At 49.5% G+C, this 19248-nt stretch overlaps 1 protein-coding gene across 4 annotated transcripts in view; it reads left to right on the top strand.

The window, feature by feature from the left end:
* Positions 1-19248, top strand: part of SBNO2 (strawberry notch homolog 2) — a 51090-nt gene that overhangs the window by 11394 nt on the left and 20448 nt on the right. For 3 of the 4 annotated variants that reach the window (XM_084221311.1, XM_084221310.1, XM_084221309.1), the window contains exons 4-8: positions 1227-1350; positions 12862-13026; positions 18012-18104; positions 18644-18740; positions 18928-19088. In XM_084221311.1, the coding sequence (XP_084077437.1) occupies positions 1227-1350; positions 12862-13026; positions 18012-18104; positions 18644-18740; positions 18928-19088 (640 nt within the window). Of the gene's footprint in view, positions 1-1226; positions 1351-8935; positions 9147-12861; positions 13027-18011; positions 18105-18643; positions 18741-18927; positions 19089-19248 lie in introns of those variants that run through there. The other variant, XM_084221312.1, reaches the window with a different exon arrangement.

Raw genomic sequence — 19248 nt, 5'->3', positions numbered from 1 at the left:
AGCACAGAAAAGAAAAAAAAAAAGAAAAGGAGGAAAGATCTGTTCATTTTTGAGGGTTTTGTCTTTAGTGATGGGAAGCGAGCAGGAAAAATGTATTTATCAGAGGAGATAACTGTGTTTGCTCATAAATCCACATGTAAATGTTCACCGGGTGTGTTAACGAGCTGCTGGCCACACATGGCACCTTAATTGCTTAATAATCCTTTGGCAGCTTGGCATTCCCAGCTCCTGGGCAGGAGTTCTGTTCAAACTCTGTTTCTCCCTCTCCCAGCACCCTGTTGAAGTTTCTGGCCGTGGGTTCTTTGGGAGAAGAAAGAGGAAACCACCCAGTCCCGTGTGGAGGTGGCGGTGGCAATGGCCCAAGCAGGAGCACTGCCCCTTACGGGAAGGATTACAAAGCACATTCCTTGCTCCTGCAGGAGAGGGAAAGGGCTTGTGCAAACCAGGAGGTGGCGTGGAGCAGAGACCAGGGGCTGCTCCTGAGCAGGAGGAAGGAAATTGGCTGCTCTCGTGGCAGTTTTTGCCCCTGGCTGCCTGGAGGAAACGGATGCTGGGTGCAGGGAGCAGGAGGAAGCTGGCATGGCCCTGCCCAGGTGGAGCAGGCAGGATCTTTGCTTTGTTCCCTTGTTAGCTGAGCACAGATCTTGCTTTTGAACTCACACCACTGGCATCCCTAGTTCCTCTCTCTGGGTAACAGTTCTGTCTGTGTTTCCCAGTCACCAGCCCCTCCATTCTGACCTGCTTTTGGGCTCTGTGAGTGGTGAACCCCCTGTCCACGTGGGTTAACAGGGGTGTTTCCCTGTCAGAGCTGATTTGTAGGGCTGTTTTGGGGGTTTTGTGGCCTAAACCAGCATTCAGGTGTGATATTTCCCTGCAACTCATGTCCTTACATGGTGTGACTGACAGGTGCACCACACCCATCATGCTGGGATGTCCCAGGGCATCATTCTGCTTTGTCATCAGAACTGAAATATTGGGTATTGCAGACTGTTGTTATCTCTTAAATTATATTCTTAATTCAGCATTCTTACACTGCTGAGTTTGGGAAGTGGGATAGAACTAGTAGAGGTATTATTTTGCCATCTCTCTTCTGGATAATATCCAATAATATCTCTCTCCTGTATGTGACATCCTGAAGTTTCAGCTTCACTGCTGTCAGAGGCTAAAGTGACCTGAGAAATGCTGGGGACTCACAGGGAATAACTGCTTTTCCCATTTCCTTACAGGCAATATTTTAGCCCCCCTCAGGATTTTTATATGGATTCCATCAGCAGACCACATTTCTTGGATACAAACTATGCAGCTGTGGACCCCACTGACTTCATACCAAAAAATGGGGATTTTCCTCAGGTAAGTGCAAAGTTCCTGATGTCTTTGGGGGAAAATGAGGCTTTGGAGTGCTGAGGATTGCTTTTCAGTGTTGCCTTACTTAGGGAAAATGAAGAGATGGGCAATAAATTTGTCCAGCCCCAGAGAAGAATTGTGTGCAGTTGGGATCAGTCCTCTGACACCAGGAATTTCAAAGGTGTCCATAGTTTGGTAGGAGCTGCTCTGTGGTCAAACAGCTTCTGTCTTTTAAAGGGATGTTTGGCATAAACACTGGTGGTGCTGCAGGAGGGTCCCAGAGTGTGAACTGAACTCGCTTCAAACTCTTGGGTTATTTCCCTCCCAAAATGCTCTTGTGCTGCGTGTTCTTCCTCACTGGTTACAAGTGGTGGATTCCTGAATAGTGAATATTTAGGGATTACATCAACTCAGTGCCTGGCATTCCAAGAGTGGAGCCAGGTCAGTTTTTGCAGAGCTGAAGTGTGGGAGGAATGAACAGTGACCCCGAGTCGCTCGGCATCTCTGGGGACTCAGACCTCCCTCACCTTGGGGATCTCTCTGGGTGGGAAGGAGCTTCTTCCATGGAGGTTTTGGAACATTGCACTGGCTTTTGGCAACATCTTATGGTAAGATTAGTCAGTAAAAACTGCAAGTAGTTGATATGACAGAGCTGACTTTGGAGTAAAGAAGGGAGAGGCTGTATCCCTTCTAGGAATTAATACAGACATTGGTGTCTGCTGGTGTATGTGTTAATTCCCCCTTGTTGTTTTTGGTTTCTTGGTATGGCTAAAGAGTGATTTTGTTCCTCCTTGGGGCCCTGATTTCTGCAGGTTTGGACGTGCAGGTGCTGGGGATTTGTGCTTTTTGGGGTGGCCACTGGTGTGCTGTCCCCCCATCCAGCTCCCTGTGCTTCATGTCAGGGGCAGCCACTGGGCAGCTGCTGGTCAGGGTTTTCTGGCTGGATTAAACCAGATAAATAATTGAATCACAGGAGCATTGATCTCTGCCTCCTGCAGAATTAATTGTGGGAGGAACGAGGCAGAAAAGTGATCTCATCAACTTGTGAGACCATTTAGCAGGCTGTGATGGGAAGGGGAGAGGGGTCCCTGCCATAGGTCTCACCTCCAGGTCTGGTGGGGTTTGGCTGATGGGTTCAACGGGAAAAAGGCTTAATTATTTCTTTAACTTATGTATTTTCTAGTATCTCAGTGGTCAGTCAGCTTCCTTCCCTGCTGCATCACAGAAACTGATCTCAGCCAACTTGGAGGAGCAGATTTTTGGAGGCTCTCTGTGAAAGGAGAAGCTTTGTGTTGGCTGGGGGAGAAAAGAGCAGGAAGCTCTGAGATAAAGCAAGCATGAACAACCTCAAATGATTCCCAGAGCAAGAAATAATTCTTGTGCTGCTCTTATCCATTGGGAGAGGAAGCCATGGATGGGAGTGAGTTGATTTTAGGCAAATGGGCTTTTGTTTGGACTCTTTCTTTCTGTAGTCAGACTGCACCTATTGCAGTGTGCCTGCAGGTGTTCTGCCCCCAGTATGGACACAGCAAAGTGTCCTCTGAACGTGACAGAGCCAAACAAGTTCCTTCAGTGGGGTATTGTACCACCAGGTAGTGCCATGTGCTCCCACAAGGAGCAGAGCAGCTTCATGGTGCTCTCCTGTCCTGTTCCATGGTTTGTCTGTGAGCCCCTGCTCTGGTCCCTGGACATTCCACAGGGAACAGGGCAGTGATGTGTCACCCTGAAACTGAGGAACAGTGGATCAGGCTTTGTTAGAGTTCTGTTTTCCAAGCTGAAGTTCCCTGCTGGAGTTGGTACCTCTGAGGGCTGGGGTGTGTCTGGAGCTCCTGGAGCCAAGGGACAGCTCTCGGTTATTTCACCTGTGGGGCTGTCTCTGGAAGAGGAATGTCAGGCTCCAGTCATCCTCTTAACAGCTCATTCTGCAGTATGGAGCCAGCTCAGCCTTCTTGAGCACTCAGCTTTGGACTTCTGAGCACCCTGCAGGGTCTCTGCTGTGCTCACTCAGAGCAGGATGCACTAAGCACTGACATGGAAGCCATGGATAAACCCCAGGGGTCTCTGAGCCATCAGGCATTGCTCTTCCAGGGAAAAGCTGCAGATCTGCTCACAGGAGCCAGAGGTGGAGCCTGGCTCTAGTGGAGCAGCAGGTCTCAAACTGGAGACAGTCTGGGAGGCACCTGGGAGTTTCCTGAAGCTTTCCCAGCCCTTTCTTCATCACTTTACTGATTTCTCATTGTCCCAGACACCAAATTGTTAAATATTAACATTTGGCTTGGGAAGCTGAAACATGCCATCCAGGAGCAGTTGGGTGGTTCCATCTTTCCAGGTGGCTGTACAGGAAAGTACCTGTCCCTTCCAAACTTTCCTGCTGCAATGGTAGGAGTGGCAAGGGCTGGTCCAACCGTGCCAGACAGAGCAGTGGAACCCAAGGGGCAACATGAGGAGTCTGCTGCAGGTGCTGGTAAGATATTCCTGATCCAATCTGTGGTTCTTGGGCAGGCAAAATGGATCAGGTGCTTGTGTGAGGACTTGTGCTGCCTCCACACATAGATACAAGCTGTTCTCTTGGTGTTGCTCCCATAGCAGAATCCAGAATTGTGAGGAATAATGAAGAAGGATTTGAAAGGTCTAAAGAGCAAATGATTGAGGCATTTGTGTAGCAAACCCTTTCTGTTGGTGGCAGTGATTGTCCATGTGCTGTAGAGTTCAGAGAGTGGCAGTTCTGGTGCTTTTTCCTCTGGCATTGGCATTTCCTTCTCCATATTTTGTTTTAGGAGTCCTGGTCCTGCAGAGTGCAAAGGCTTTGCTGATCTGGGGATACTGAGAGTGGGAATTGCCACATTTTCTAATGGCTCTGGGACTTTCTCTGTAGTTGAGCCATTCACCTTGCTGAGCAGGGAAGGTGCTCACTGCATGGCCAGAACAGCCTGATGTGAACTTGAACTTGTTTCCTCCACAACAGGGTTCTGGCTTGCTCCTGGGTGATTCATCCTTGCTGTTCTGTTGGCATTTTTTATATAAACAAGTGGCTTGAGTGGAGGTTCAGAAAATAGTTCAGGGAGGCCACGTTGGGTCTGACAGCATTTCTGGTCTTGGGAACTGCTGTCTGCAGCCAAAGTCTCATCCCAACCACATGGTGCCATCTCCTTATGGAAAAGTCTGCCCACGTGTCCTTACAAATCACAGTCCTGAGAGAAGCAGGGTTTGGTTTCTATTGCTTCCCTCCCTGCCTGCTGGTTATTCCTGCATCCCAGGTGCTGCTGAGCTGGGATCTGGCACTCGTGGGCAGCAGTTCTGCAAAGGCACTGTGGCTGTGGTGGTGCTGTTTTGTGACACTGATGGTGAGAGCTGTTAATTGCCATAATAAAACATTGAATCCAGGAGGGTTTAGCTTCTCCTTGGGTCTGTGTTGTCCCTGTGAGCTGTGTCTGTCCCCAGACCCTTACAGAGTCAAAGCATCCTCCTCCTCCTCTAGGAGAGCATCCCTGCTGCTCTTGGCCACCACAGATTTTTCTTTACTTTGCTGTCCCGGTCAGTTTAGAATTAATTGAAACACAGACTTTGCCTAATTCCTCTGATGGCCTTTGCTGGCAGTCTCTGTTCCCTTTGCCTAATTTTGTGCTACTTGTGGCTCCAGAACACGACTTTGCTGAACACACAGAAAACTCCTCTGCTGACTTCATGTGCCCTGAGAAATAAACCTGGGAGGGGGAGCAGCTCCTGGGGACATGGTGGGTGTGCAGGGGACTCTGCAGATCCTCCTTGTCCCCTCAGTGAAGCAGCTCTGGGTGCTTTGGGAGGAACTTGGGCTGGAGGGAGGAGGTCAGGCCAGATGGATTTATCCTGTGGGCCAGGAGGAATTTCCTGTTCCCAGGCAGAGTCACCTTCAGTAATTGTGTAAAGATGCAGTTACAGCCTTGTTTGATCTGCTGTGCTGGATGGGGGCTCCTGACCACACGTGTTAATCATAAACCAGCCCTCTCCTCACCAGCAGCCCCTTGCAATCTCCTGTTAATCTTCCTTGTTAAAGCAGGAGGAGAAATTAACCTGCTCTTAAAAAAAGTATTAATTTTTAGAAGTGCTGCAGAGCACAGAGCTGTGGTGATTTAGGAGAAATCAATGCAACAGTTATTAAATTATATGGAACACTTGGTTGTGGCTGAAACAAAGAGTTTCCTGGAATAAGAAACATCCTGGAACTTCTGTTGCTGTCCTGGAGTTATGTCTACAGGGAACACAGACATTAAAATCCATTTGCAGGCAGTTACCTGGCTCTTGGCCTTGGGAGAACAAGTGGCTTTGCATGCTCATGTCTTTGTTTCTGCACTGCAGGTTTGGGGTTTGGGCTGATGTAATAACACTTTATAACCCCTCTGCCTGAGATACCTGACACATCCTGCAGGCCTGGGGTAAGGAAAATGAAGGCTGTGGTTATAACAACTCCCTGTGCACTGACCAAAGGCTTGGGGTGCTTTGTGACACCGATGGTGAGAGCTGTTAATTGCCATAATAAAACATTGAATCCAGGAGGGTTTAACTTAACCACCCTGAGCTGGTTCACTGGGGGAAGGGAGGTATAATTTGGCTTTTGAGGTATTCTTTGTTGCCAGTGGATTGCAGGAGCCCCCTCAGATGCCTGTGGCCCTGGGAAAAGGGGTAAAAGAGCCTGGAGGGCTCAGATCTCCCCCCTCATTCTAGTATTGATAATTTTCATCTGTGTTGCTGCATCCAAGCAGCCATGTCCAGTCCTGGCAGGAGGGATGGAGGTCTGCCTTCTGAGGGTCTTGGCAAGCACAATTCCCTGCCTCCTGCCTTGCCAAAGCCAACAGAAGTGGGAAAAGCTGGTCTGAAGTGCTCAGTGCTCTTAAAAGTGCTGGTAATAGAATCCAATAGCAGACCGTGGGGACATGGTTGAAAATAGATGTTTAATTCAAAGCAGAGTTGGTCTGAGTCAGGGGGTGCAGAAAGTTCCCCCAGCACAGCAATTGCCTGGGCTTGGCTGGAAGGGGATAAGTCAGATGTGAGAGCTGGAATAATCCTGCTTTCCTTGTCCCTGTCTGTCAGCACACGTGTTCTTGGGTGAATTGTGGGGAGGCAGGTTGGGAATATTCCAGGTGGTGGTTCCACAGTGGTTTATCTTCCCCTTGGTGATTAAACTGCTGTGGTCTTACAAAATCAATGCAGCAGCCCTGGGTGTCTGTGCTGTGTTCCCACTTCCTCCAGCAGCACAGGTCTCTCATGTCTGCATTTTGCCCCCCCCCTGACAGCAAAGGAAGAGGAAATAATCCACCTGCTCTTCCAAAGGTTGCACAGATTGCCAGCCCTCGATAGTGGTTCAGTCAAGGTCACACAGCAAGTTGCTAATTAAGACATTCCAGAAATTAATTTGGCCTCTTCACTCCACACATGTCATTAAAGCACCTGCCCCAGCAGAGCCTGCCCTTAAATACAGCAAATTCAGAGAAAAGCAGCCTTGAAAACCCTCAGCCTTTCTGCTGCCCACAGAAACCAAATTCTGTTGTCACTGTAGTCCCTGCAGGATGCTCTGCTGGCTCTCAGGGAAGTGCTGCTTGCAGCCTCCACTGGGAGGTGAGATGGGTCCTGGGATCAGGGAGAGCCCAGAACATGCTCCAGCTCCTCCTGGGAGCCCCAGCCCTGACTGCAGACCCTGCCACAGCTGCATTTGTGCCAAGGAAAAGGTGATTTTTTTGCCATTTGCTTATTGAAAAAACCTCCTGGGCTGGGTGTGCTGAGGGTGGAATGTGCATCCTCACTGTGGATGTCTCAGTCCCTGTGGAACCACGGTACTGCAGAGGGTTCTGCCCTTGGGAATGAGTTCTGCTGCAGATTTTTGCCCTCTGGATGGTTTTTCAGCCTTAATACCTGGCGAGTTTTCCTTGGAGGGGCCCATCCTCCCTCATCTGATGGCATAAAGCAGAATTCCCTTGCTCAGCTCTCTCCCTGGAGGGCTTCGTCTGCTCGCCTCTCTGGCACTTTGTGCCTTCTTTCACTCCAAAGCTCTGTTTTTTTGAGAAGCACCTGATAAAATGGGATTTTCCAGCTGTTCCCAGCACAAGGCCATAGAGGAGTTGTCTCAGCAGCGACAGCCACAGCAGCAGGCACTGAATGCTGGCTCAAACGTGGAACAGAAATGAGCTGTGCTCCCTTGAAACCGTGCTATGGGTGCCTGGAAGTTCTGGGAGCAGGGATGGAGAGATCAGGGCAGTCAGGGCTCCTCTCCATCCCCATTCCCAGCACGTGCACTGCTGGGTTTGCTGGGCAAACTGGAACTGACCCCACGGGCAGAGCCCGGCTCCAGGGCTGCCACCAGCCCTGCCAGGAAAGAGCAAACAGGAGCCTCTTGCACCCAAAGCAAACATGACAGTTCCCAGGGATTTTCCAGAGGGTGATTCCCTGGCTGATTCTTTTAATCTCCAGTGGTGTTGGAGGAGACCTTCATTAAGTTTACATCCCTTGCAGATATCCCTTTTTGTGCCTTTTTCTCTTCCCCACCAGAAATTGATTTCTCTTACCAAAACTGTAAAAGTTAAAAGGGACAACCTTGGAAAGAGGAGGCAACAGTCTCTGGGAAATAACAGTGACCCAGGGAGGAAAGGGAAGAGAATGGGCCACTCCTTTGGATTTCTAAAGCCACCATTTGGGGTGGGGCAGACACCAAAGACAAAGAGAGCACATGGCTCTGGGGAGGACACCAACGTGGGAATGCTCCTTATGAGTTTGTCACTTCAAAGCTGAGCACTGAAATCGGGAGGGGGGTTAGGGGCAGGAGGGCAGGACCCCCAGCCCAGAGCAGGGACTGCCAGGGGGACAAAATCTGGCACAAAGAGAGCACGTGGCTTTTAGGGGGAACCCCAATGTGGGAATACTCATGAGCTTTTCACATCAACCACTTCACCTGAGCCCTAAAATCGGGGGTGAAGGGGTAGGGGCAGGAGGGCAAGACCCCCCAGCCCAGAGCAGGGGCTGCCAGGGGGACAAAATCTGGCACAAAGAGAGCACGTGGCTTTTAGGGGGAACCCCAATGTGGGAATACTCATGAGCTTTTCACATCAACCACTTCACCTGAGCTCTAAAATCGGGGGTGAAGGGGTAGGGGCAGGAGGGCAAGACCCCCCCAGCCCAGAGCAGGGGCTGCCAGGGGGACAAAATCCGGCACAAAGAGAGCACGTGGCTTTTAGGGGGACACCAGTGTGGGAATACTTGTGAGTTTTGTCACATCAACCACTTCACCTGAGCCCTAAAATCGAGGGTGAAGGGGTAGGGGCAGGAGGGGAAGACCCCCAGCTCAAAGCAGGGGCTGCCAGGGGGACAAAATCTGCCTTTGGGTGGCCGGGGAGAGGAGCAGAGGGAGCCTGGAAGCCTCTGGCTGTGCAGAGCCCAGCGCTGTTTACTGTGCTCTGTGGTTGGATTACACCACGTACAGTAATTCTCCTCGCACTGCCAGTAATTTCACTGACTTACCAAGCAGGCATCATTTCCTGAAAGTCAGCCCTGGACTTAGAGGAAGTAAGAGCCCTCTTGTCGTCCTGACTAAACAGTCTATGCAAATCTCCGGGCTCAGGACGGCTCTGCCGGGCCCCGAGTCTCCATTTTCCCTGCTCTGGCTGCTTCATGTTGGCTTTTAAAGCCCCCGATGAGCCCTGGCTGTGAATGGACCTTTCTGCACTTTCCACTGAGCACCCTCCCCCTGCCGCTGCCTCCCGCGCCGACAGCCCCCCGAATGCTGCTCTAAAATGTCCCAAATGCAGTTCTGGCTGAAGTTCCCATCTCTCTACAAGGTAAAGCCTCATTTTTTTTTCCTGGGTCTTTCCTCCTCCTCCATAGAATTCCTTGTGTGTTTAGTCACCAGTGGCTGCAGAGTTTTGGGAGTGACACCTCTCCATGTTGGGTACCGGGAATGGAATTTTTTTTCTTTTTTTTTTTTTTTTTTTTTTTTTTTTTTTGTCCCAAAGATGTGATTTCTGTTTTGCTGGAACCTTCATTCCTGGGTGCTATTCAGTCGGTCAGAACTCGCTGGCTGAGTGTAGAATTATAGAATTTGGAGGGAAGGAGCTCCCTGAGGATTGATCTGTGCGTTCGTGTCCGTGTGATGGCTTTGAGGGGTTTTATTTGCAAAGTTAATGTGGGGTGCAGGAAGCAAGGGGAGCACCATCCAGCCAGAGCTAAACCCTCCACAAATTGTCCCAAATTTATTGTCCCAAGTTTATTGTCCCAAATTTAGACAGACTTTGGGGTTTGGCAGCTGAAAGATTTTATAGTGATCATCTGCAGCTGCTGATTCGGACACTCCTGAATAATAATTTACTTAATCTGTGATTTTTGGGGTGCCAAATCTCTCTTGGCTGGCAGTGTGGCTGTAATTGTGGATGTGTATTTGGGTGTATAGATAGAGTTTGGGGTTTTTAATAAAACCCCCTCTTCACTTGTGTGCTCTGCAGCGCAGTCATCCAGAGCTGCTCTGCAGACACTCTTTCCTCAGTGTCTGGATTGTGAGAAAATAAACCATTTCTATTGATGGCCTGATGGAAAAAACATATTTTTAGGATGCTTGTTCTGTCTTTATTTAGACTTCACCTGTTCTTTCATTATTTTTAACACTTTGTTTTGACTGAGGGAGCTGAGCTGTTTCCCAGGGGCTTGGAGAAAGATCAAATATCTGGGCTGGGGTACCTTGATTTTTTCCTCATCTTTTCTAGGAAGATAATGTGTCATAATCTCACTTTTGGGATAATGACAGGAGTACTGTGTGCCACAGTAGCATCAGGTTGTCCTCTGCTCTGAGATCCACCTGCAGCTCTGCCTCCAGCTCTGAGTCTTTGGCCCAGGAGAGGCCTGGACCTGCTGGGACCAGCCCAGAGGATGCCACAGAGATGCTGAATTCCAGGAATAAGGTTTATGTAAAAAACAGTTGCAGTAAAGTATCTGAAATAAAGATCCTGCCTGTCAGAACAACTTCCATCTGGTGCAGAAATTTGACTTCCACTGAAACAGAAGTGCTGTTACTGTAGAACCTCATGTTTTTAATGAGAAAAACTTAAAATTCTGATTAATCCATCTGAAACAGGGACAAAATTACATGTTTCAAACCCCAGTGCCTGAACTAGCCCTGACCATGGGCTTTTGATTGAGGTGATGATCCTTCCTTTTCCCTGAGGTCACCAAGGCAGCTGCTTCCATTTGCAGCAGATAAACCAGGCATGGTTTGCACTGGTCGTGTTAAACAATTACCCTGGGTTTGGTAAATTTACAGAGGTAGTGGTGGTGGAGGTTCTTGGGGTGGGGAAGCTGGCAGGTGATTAATTTTAGTGCTCTTTAGATAATGCAATTAGTTAAGACAAATGAGAGATTCTGGAAGTTTGTGACTAATGCCTCGTAATGCTGGCAGAGGATGGGATCACTGCATCACTTCCAGGAGGAGCATTGTCCTCCTCTGCCTTGGAGGCTGGTTTCCTCTCCCCAGTTCAGCCCAGTGGTGGGGCTGGAGTCTTCCCTGGGGATGGAAGGGTCTGGGTGATGTTGTTGGAATGTCTTGGGTTGGGTCATGAGGCTTTCCCATATCCTGTTGCTATTCCAGCCCAGCCCTTGCCTATTGTTGGGAGCCCGATGGCCACTCTGTGCTGCCCCACAGCCTCCCCTGCCATGACATGGGTGTGCAGATGTTTCCTCCTTCCCCAGCCTCTGTCAGTGCCCTTTGCAAGTGAACAAACCCTGCTTGGAAGTGTCTCAGCAGTGGGGCTGGGTGGGAGGTGGGACCATCTGGATCCTGCACAGTCCACTCGCTCTGGCCATGGCCAGACCCCTCCGAGTGTTCTTCTGCTTTCTGGAGTGTGAAAGGGAGTCCAGGGATCCCTTAATTCCAAGGTGATAAATCTGGGTGCCTGTTCAGTCTCTGGATGCCTTGATTTCTGGGTAATCCTAAAATAGCCACAGAAATAGCAGCAGCAGGAGCTGCTGCCCTCACTCCCTGAGTCTTTATGTCCACCAGTTGGTATTTGAGGAATCCAAACTCCCCACATCACACCTGCCATGGTTGGAGTGCTTCCAGCACCTGCATTGATGGCTTCAGGGCACACATTGGCAAATGAGACATCCCTGGGAAGAAGGGGAAAGGAATGTGTCCCAGTGGTTAAACACTACAAGCCCATAACTTTTGATAGCAGCTGGGGGGGGTCTGACCCAGCTCTTGGCCTAAAGCCCTTGGGAGCAGCAGAGCCAGGCTCAGCTGCTCGTGGGTTTGTCAGGCAGGGCTAAGTGACTTTTAAGAGTCTTTGGCTGCCTTTCTGGCTCTAGTGGGAAATTAGCCCTTTACTGGAAGTGAGCAGTGATTCCTCCTGTAGCAGCCCCTGGCTCTGCTGGCAGCAGCCTGTTGGGTTACCCTGGTGCTCTGGCTGGGCTGTGAGGAACCACCCGTGCTGGCAGCATCTCTAGGGCCACCAAGACAGACATCTTGGTCCGTTTGTCCTTCCCTCACAGACAGAGGGTCATCTCCTGCCAGGCCTGAGTGCTGGAGTTTGGTGCTGGAAGTATATTGCTCTTAATTAACAGCAAAGTTTTTCTGCTTTGACAAAATTTGAAGATGCTGTTTGGTGTGGGAGGAGGGCTGAGGTGATGGGATGGAGCTGGGGAAGGGGCAGGGTCTGTGCCACAGTGAGGAATGCAGAGCAAGAAGTGCTTATTGGCTCTTGGCTCTTGCCACCTGAAATAGGGAAACCAGATGTGGGCTTGATATTAGGGAGGGGATTGATGGCTCTTTCTGAGCCACAGTCTGTGTGAGTCAAACCAAAACAGTTGCAAACCATCCAACCCAGTCCCCAGAAAAAGAGCAAGGGCAGAGCCTGGACCCTGTTGCTGAAGCATGTTCCTTGTCCAGGCTGGGGCTGGCCCTTGGGAACAGGACTGGTAGATCTGCCTGGATTTACCTAGATTCAAATCCAGGTGACACCAGCACTCCTTCCCCTGCTCCTGACAGCCTCGTGTGTGTAGAACCTGCCGGGAGCAGAGGGATGTTTCCCACTGGCTCCAGGTAGTGCTGCATGGGAAATTGCAGTGGAACAGCCACACTGTGACTGAGTGTACCTGGGTCTCTGGGGGCCCCTGCACATGAATGAAATCCTTGAGTTCTTTGGGGTCAAGGTGAAGCTTTTGCACCCCTCAGCAGCCTTTTTTAATCAAGCACAAAGTGGAGTTGAGCGATGCCTCGTTGGATGCTCCTCTCTCTCCCAGTCCGTGGTGAAGGGATGTGCACAGCCCAAGTCAGCCTTGACCATGTACCCACACTCCTGGCTCGGGTTTTTCATGCTTTTTCAAGAAACAGATTTTCAAACAGCACCCACAGAGCGTGTCCTCAGTTCCAGGTTAATTCCTGGGATCTGTGGAGCGCCAAGCAACGGAGACGCTCATTGAGCAGAAATAAATTAGACCTTGCTGGCTGAGTGAGGAAGGATCTTTGGTCTCACCCTGCCTCCTCCAACCATGCCTGTACCTCTGTTCCAGGATTCTTCATACCTCGATGAGCTCTCCAACAACAACTCCCTCTTCTCGTCCCCCGCGGATTCCCTCTCGGAAATCGTGGATGCCAAGGACTTCCTGCCCGCCGACAGCCTGAGCCACGTGCCAACACTGTGGGATGTGAACACACCTCAGCAGAACCAGATCGAGGTAGGGGCTTGTCTTGGTTTTGTGAAAAACGCCAATCACTTGTTTTTTAAAATTTTTAAAGTTTCATAGTAGTGAAATGGTTGTAAAAATAGTAATGTAATTAGAGTGATAATAATTTGGACAGTTTGGATTAGGACAATATGAGACAATAGAAACAAAGAGTTATGGATGTCTGGGTACCTTTTTCTGGGCAGCATAAGCCCGAAAAAGGACACAGTTAACAGAGGATTAACTCTTAAAAACAACAGCCTATTGCATATTCATACATTTCATCCATGATGCATAAATTCCATTCAAACACAGGATTCTGTCTGGGCAGTTTCAGCTTCTTCCTCTGAATCCTGACAACATCATCCTGCCCAAGTGAGGTGGGAAGAAGTTAATTTCTTCTGATAATGGGGGAATAAATTCCCTTTCTCTGAAGAATTGAGGTGTCCTGTGGCTTCTATCTCGGTGAGAGTCCTTCTTTAGGAAAAAAGTATCCTACATAGCATAGTTTCTATTTTAACCTTATGTTATAGCCTAAAACTATATTTAACACACTACTTAAGAAAATTAATACAGCATCACTTTCCAACATCAACGTAACGCATATAATATTCATTTTAATATTTGCAAAATGCCAATCATAAAATATGCATTTTTCACAGTTTGGAAAGACAGGTTTCTGCTAAGGAAGGCAGGACCCTGCCCTGAAATATAAAATGTAAACCCCCTCCCTCTGTATTGCTATACATTTTAAATTAAGGGGCTCTCAGGCAAAAAATATGGGGGCAGGAATAACAGTTCTTTATTAGGGAAGAAAATAAAAGGATAAAATAAACAATGCAGTGAACCAAACCAACACTGCCAGAGCCGGAACAAAACCTGGCACCCTGTGGGTCAGGGTGCTGCAGCAGGGCCATTGGAATTGTGGCTCAGCCCTCCTGCAGTGCCAGGGGTGGTTCTGCTGGAGCAGGGATCCTGGAGAAGGGGGCAGAATCCTTTGAAGATCCAGGGGCAGAGGCAGCTGCTGCTCCTCTGGGAATCCAGTGCAGAGGCCATGCTGGTGTTCCAGAATCTCCAGATTATACCCGGGTAGGAATGCTTGAAATGTCAGATTGTATCCAGGCAGGAATGTTTGCAATCTCCAGATTATACCCGGGTAGGAATGCTTGGCTCCTCCCTCTGGGCTCACATCTCCAATGGGATGCTGCAACTCTTATCAGCCATGCAGGGACATTCAACAGCCTTTTATCAGCAGATGTCTCCCCAGAGGGAGGAGTGGTTGTGGAAGAGATAAGGAAAACTGCCCACAGAAGACAACAGCCATGCAGATGGCAAATGGAATACAATTTGCTTGGCAATCCAGGACAGGGCCGCTCCTTTCCCACCCTCCCAACAGACAGGAGGTACCTCAGCCTTCATCCCATGGGGGTTTTGTCAAGGAATTAAAAAACCAGAACACAGTTCCTTCAGGTGAAGTTTGAGGTGTGATGTCATTTCACTGGTGGAGGGAAGGGTGTAAAGTCTCCTGGAAGCAGGAGGGAATCCCCTCTCAGAGGGATTCATGGGCTCTTGCAGAGTGCAGTGCAAGGCAGCAGCTCTTTCTCCTGGCAGCTGTGGCAGGTAGGTGCATCCTGTGGAGGATCTATCCCTAAAACATCCAGCAAGTTCTTGGGAGTGCTGAAGGGATGGATTCCAGGAAACCCACCCTGACATGGCTCATTAACTTCCCCCCACAGCAGCACCTTTTGTTTGTTCACCAAGGCAAATAGTTCAGCAACAATGACTAAATAACTGTCTCAACTTAAGGCTCACCACTTGTGTTTACTTTGTGAGTGCAAGTCCCTGCAAGCTTTTACATCCCAGAGTTTTCTGGGGTGCAGGAGCTCCTTGCAGTCCTTCAGCATCACCTGATTGTGGGCATTTTTGGGGCATTTTCACCAACTTTCTGCTCTCTGCTCTGCCTCAGCTGGGGGACTGACATGGGCACCACAGGCACCAGCTGGCTCTGGAGCTTGTTGGAGCCACATCATCCACATCCACTGGATCTGGGTCTCAGCTCTTGCAGTTCCTGTCCATCTGTGCCTCACATTTCCACTGTAGGTCACTCTCTTAGGAAGAATGAGGTGAAAAACACCCAAAGTGGCTACCCCAGGAGGCAGCTGGGGTAATCACTGCTACATTTTGAGGCTCTACTGTGCTCACTTTCTCTGACTGTGCTTCCCTGAGCGGTCTGCAAGCCTCAGACCAGTTGGAACTTGCAGTTTGAGGCAGCAGGAAGAGAGCTGAGCTATTGGAATGCAAGAAGTGGCTGCAGACATCCCAGGCTTGCAAATTGGATGGTTAAAAATGCTGGAGAGTAGATGCATCCCCCAGGACAGAGGAACCATGTGCCACATTGCTCCTGTTCTCATATTATTGTTGGGTTTTTATGTAAAAGCCTAAATCCCTGCAGAAATGGTTCTGTGCTGGGCTCTTTCCAATCATGTGAACTCTGGTTGAGACATTTAATGCCTAGAAAATCCTGGAGTTCTGTGTCTGTGGAGTGGACAGCAAAAACTGAGTGGGAAATGCTGTTCTAAATCCAGCATGAAGAAAACAAGGGAGAAATAAACGTTGTGTAAGTGTGAGACTGGCTTGTGTGAGCACAGCAGGATCTGCAGCAGAGTACTTGTCCCTGTGCTCTTCCTTGTCCCTGTCCCATGCTGTTCCTCATGCCCTGCCCTCTACCCTTGTGTCCTGCTGAGCTCTTGGGCTCAGATAAGGCCAATTAACTCCTTGGAATTCCATTTATAAACGACTTCCTTTGGAAAGGAATCTCCAGCTAATTTTGAATGTTGTCTTATCTGTGTTTGCTGAGGCAGTTGGGGCAGGGTTGCTGCTTTTTTTGGGCTGTTTTTTAACTGATAGCATTTCCTGAGGTGGTGTCAGTGAGGTGCCTCATGGACAGGAGATTTTGGTTTCATTTTTACATGGAAGTGGCACCAGGTACTGGGGCACTGGGTAAAAGTACTGCCAGTTTGATTCATCACTGGCCTCTGCACATTGGTGTGGGATATCAGCAGCTTTGATAATCTTGTCTCTCCCCACATCACCACACCATCCTAGTTTTCCATAAAATTGCAGAATTTTGGCTTTTGAGCAGCCAGAGCAGTGACTAAGCTACAGTGATGGAACATGAATCACATGACATCCTGATCCATCACTCATCTGGGACTGTGCAGCCAGTTCTGACCCACAGTCCTCTGCTGGGTTATCAGGGGTGTAGTTTTTCTAGAACTTTTGTCTCAGAGACCCAGACAGAGCAGGAACATCAGTCTCTCACAGTTCTGATACATGGGACATGCCAGGAGCCAAGCTGGATGCATCTTGGGGGGAGACCCCTCTGTGGATCCCAGGTACAGGAACAGCCTTGTGCTTTGTCCTCTTTAAAAATTAAACATTCCTAGCTGGCTGAGAATCCCTGGATTGAGGTGGTTTGGGATCAAAGTGGAAAGGACTGCACACAGAAGTGCCTCTGTGTGCCAGTGGGGAGAGCTGTTATCCTAAGGAAAGGAGCTGTATCCAATCTGTTGGCTCTGTTTATCACTCAGGAATGGGCAGAGAGGGAAGAGCTGCTACCCTGTGAAATATTTGCAGGAGCAGCAGACAAAACAGCTTTGATTGTAATGGAGTTGTGAAATAACCTTTTAAAAATAGTCCCTGTCATACATTGTGTTTTCTGTCATCCATCTCACACATTCCCAGTGTTTTTAAGGCTGGGAAGCACAGCTCAGCCTTGGAAGCCTGTGACTGGAATTTGAGAGCTGCTGATGCAGTTTTTTATTGCTCATTCACAGTATGTTCAAGATGTGAGCAGCCTTCTCCCAGCTCAGAACCCAGGGAAGGGATTTACACAGAGAGAGGTTGGCTTGGCAGCCACGTGGGACTGATTCCCTTCCCAGGGAAGTCACTGCAAGGTGGGACAAAATGGAGAATTATGCAGAGGAGAAAAAAGTGGAGTAAGAGTGAGGCTGTGATTGTGCAATTTTTGGTCTTTCTCCTACTTCCAGCCCTGTGCTCTCATGGATCTGTGTTTCTCTTCTCTGGATGTCCTTAGCACAGAGGGAGGAGAAAATCAAACCAGGAGGTGAGGGAGGGTAGGGAAAGGCAGGAATTGTACAGGTGGATGATCCATCTCCCACTGCAGCTCCTGTTCTCACCTGCTTTGGCCCTCACAGCACATTCTCACCTGTCTGGGTGGTTTTCAAATGCCCCCAACAGCCAAGGTTCCTGTTGCTTCCTCTGCAATTCCTGAGCTGGAATGCTGAGTGCCAAAGCTGGGTCAGGATAGCAAAGGTTTGTACTTGGGGGATTTTTGTGATGCAAACTCAGCCTTGCATTTGCTTCCTGCTGCTGGAGCTTTGAGAACACATCCTGCCCTTCCAGCAGCTTCTCCTGTCTGAGACCAAACTGAGCTTGGATTTGTAGGTGGGGATGTTTCACCTGCTCTCCAGATTTGCTGGCACTGAAAACACTTGTTCTGTCCAGCTTCCTTCTGGTAATTCTGACTCAGGCTTCCAGGAATGGAGGGTGGGTTTTTTTCTTTCTTCTTCTTTTTATTTTTCTTAAATTTTATTTAAAAATAGGAATGTTTATGCCTAAGAACTTCCCATGTTTCTCTGCTGCTGGTGGAGCCTGGGTCTGTCACTGAGCCTGGCGCTCTGCACAGGCTGTAAACTTGGAGTAGAGCTGCTCCTGGAGTTGCTGATTGCTTTGGATGCCATGAGCTGCTGGCCTGACCTTGCTCTCTGTCGGGAAATTCCAGGGTGAATTTGTTTGTGTGGGAGCAGACAGAGTATCTCCTCAGCCCAGAGTATCTTAGGAGCTGTCTCTCCTTGTGGAGCGTCCTGGGAGTTCTCTCCTGGCAAGCTGCATGGTCCAGGGATCACAATGCCCAAGGATCTTTGTTGGTGCATGTCCATGTTTGCCCTTGCTCACCTGCACGCTCTGTGTTGCAGCTGTTCTCATCCAGCACACCGTTCCCTGGCCTGAACAGCTCCAGTGACCACGTTCCTGCTGTCCCCAACACCCCACTCCTCATCAGCTACCAGGTGAGAGCCATGCTGGCCTCAGTGGGCTGCTCCTGGTGACATCCCAGTGCTGGGGGGAGCAGTTCTGACCTTTTTCCCTTTAGAGAGAGTGAGACAGGAAGCTCAGACAGGCACAAGTCCCTGCCCTTTCCCAGAAGCGTGTTCTATTTTCCAGAGGGGAACCTTGCTGTGTTAAGGGACACTTTGGGCTCTGAGGACTTTGCTCTCTGCTGTGGGCACAGTGCTGGGTGTAAAGCTGGGCCAGGTGCCCGCTCAGGGCAGGTTGGGCAGGGTTCACATGACCCCACAGCCCATGCTAAAAGTGATGCAAACACCTTTTCCTCGGTTTGGTGAGAACCAGGCATGGGGCAGCTTTTACAGCCCCTGAGGGGAGCTCCCACTGATGGCTGTGCTTAGTCTGGGAACGAGATGGATTGTGATTTTTAGCAGGGTGTTGCTTTGGGGAATGGTTTCAGTGGCAGTTTGAGGCTGGGCACAGCACAGCTCATGTCTGTAGCTCAGCAAGAGCATTAACATTGGGTCAATGCTGTTTTCTTCAGTCTCAGGCTCCTGCAGAGGAGGAAGATGAAGGTGAGGAGGAAGAAACAGAAGAGTTGGGGCAGACAGAGACGTATGCAGAATATATCCCTTCGAAGTGTGAGTGTTGCCTTGGGAAGTTCTGTTCACTCCATTGTGCACCAACCTAATTTAATTGTGTGTTTGCTGTGGCATCTCCCAGGCTTGTGGTTTTCTAGGGAGAACTCTACAGTGCCCTGGGGCTCTGGCTGGGTGATGAGCTCTGGGAGTAAAGACCTGGACTGACCTGTGTTCTGTTGTCATTCAGCCAAGATTGGGAAGCACCATCCTGACCTGGTGGTTGAGACAAGCACCCTGTCCAGTGTCCCCCCACCTGACATTACCTACAAACTTTCCCTGCCCAGCTCCGTGGCTGACAAAGGCTCTCTGTCTGCACTACAGCTGGAAGCCATCATCTACGCCTGCCAGGTACCTCCTGCACCTCAGGTGTCTCACACCTGAAGGAAAATGCCTCTTGCACGGCCAGGTGTTCATGTGTGTTTTAAAATGACTGTAATTTGGGTGATGAAACTCCTTTGGCATTTTAAATACCTTCTGAAGGATTATTTGAAGCCAGGGGTTTCTTGTG

The sequence above is a fragment of the Fringilla coelebs genome (assembly GCF_963513975.1).
Source record: "Fringilla coelebs genome assembly, chromosome: 24".
NCBI classification, from domain to species: Eukaryota; Metazoa; Chordata; class Aves; order Passeriformes; family Fringillidae; genus Fringilla; species Fringilla coelebs.
This window is presented reverse-complemented; position numbering and strand designations above follow the sequence as displayed.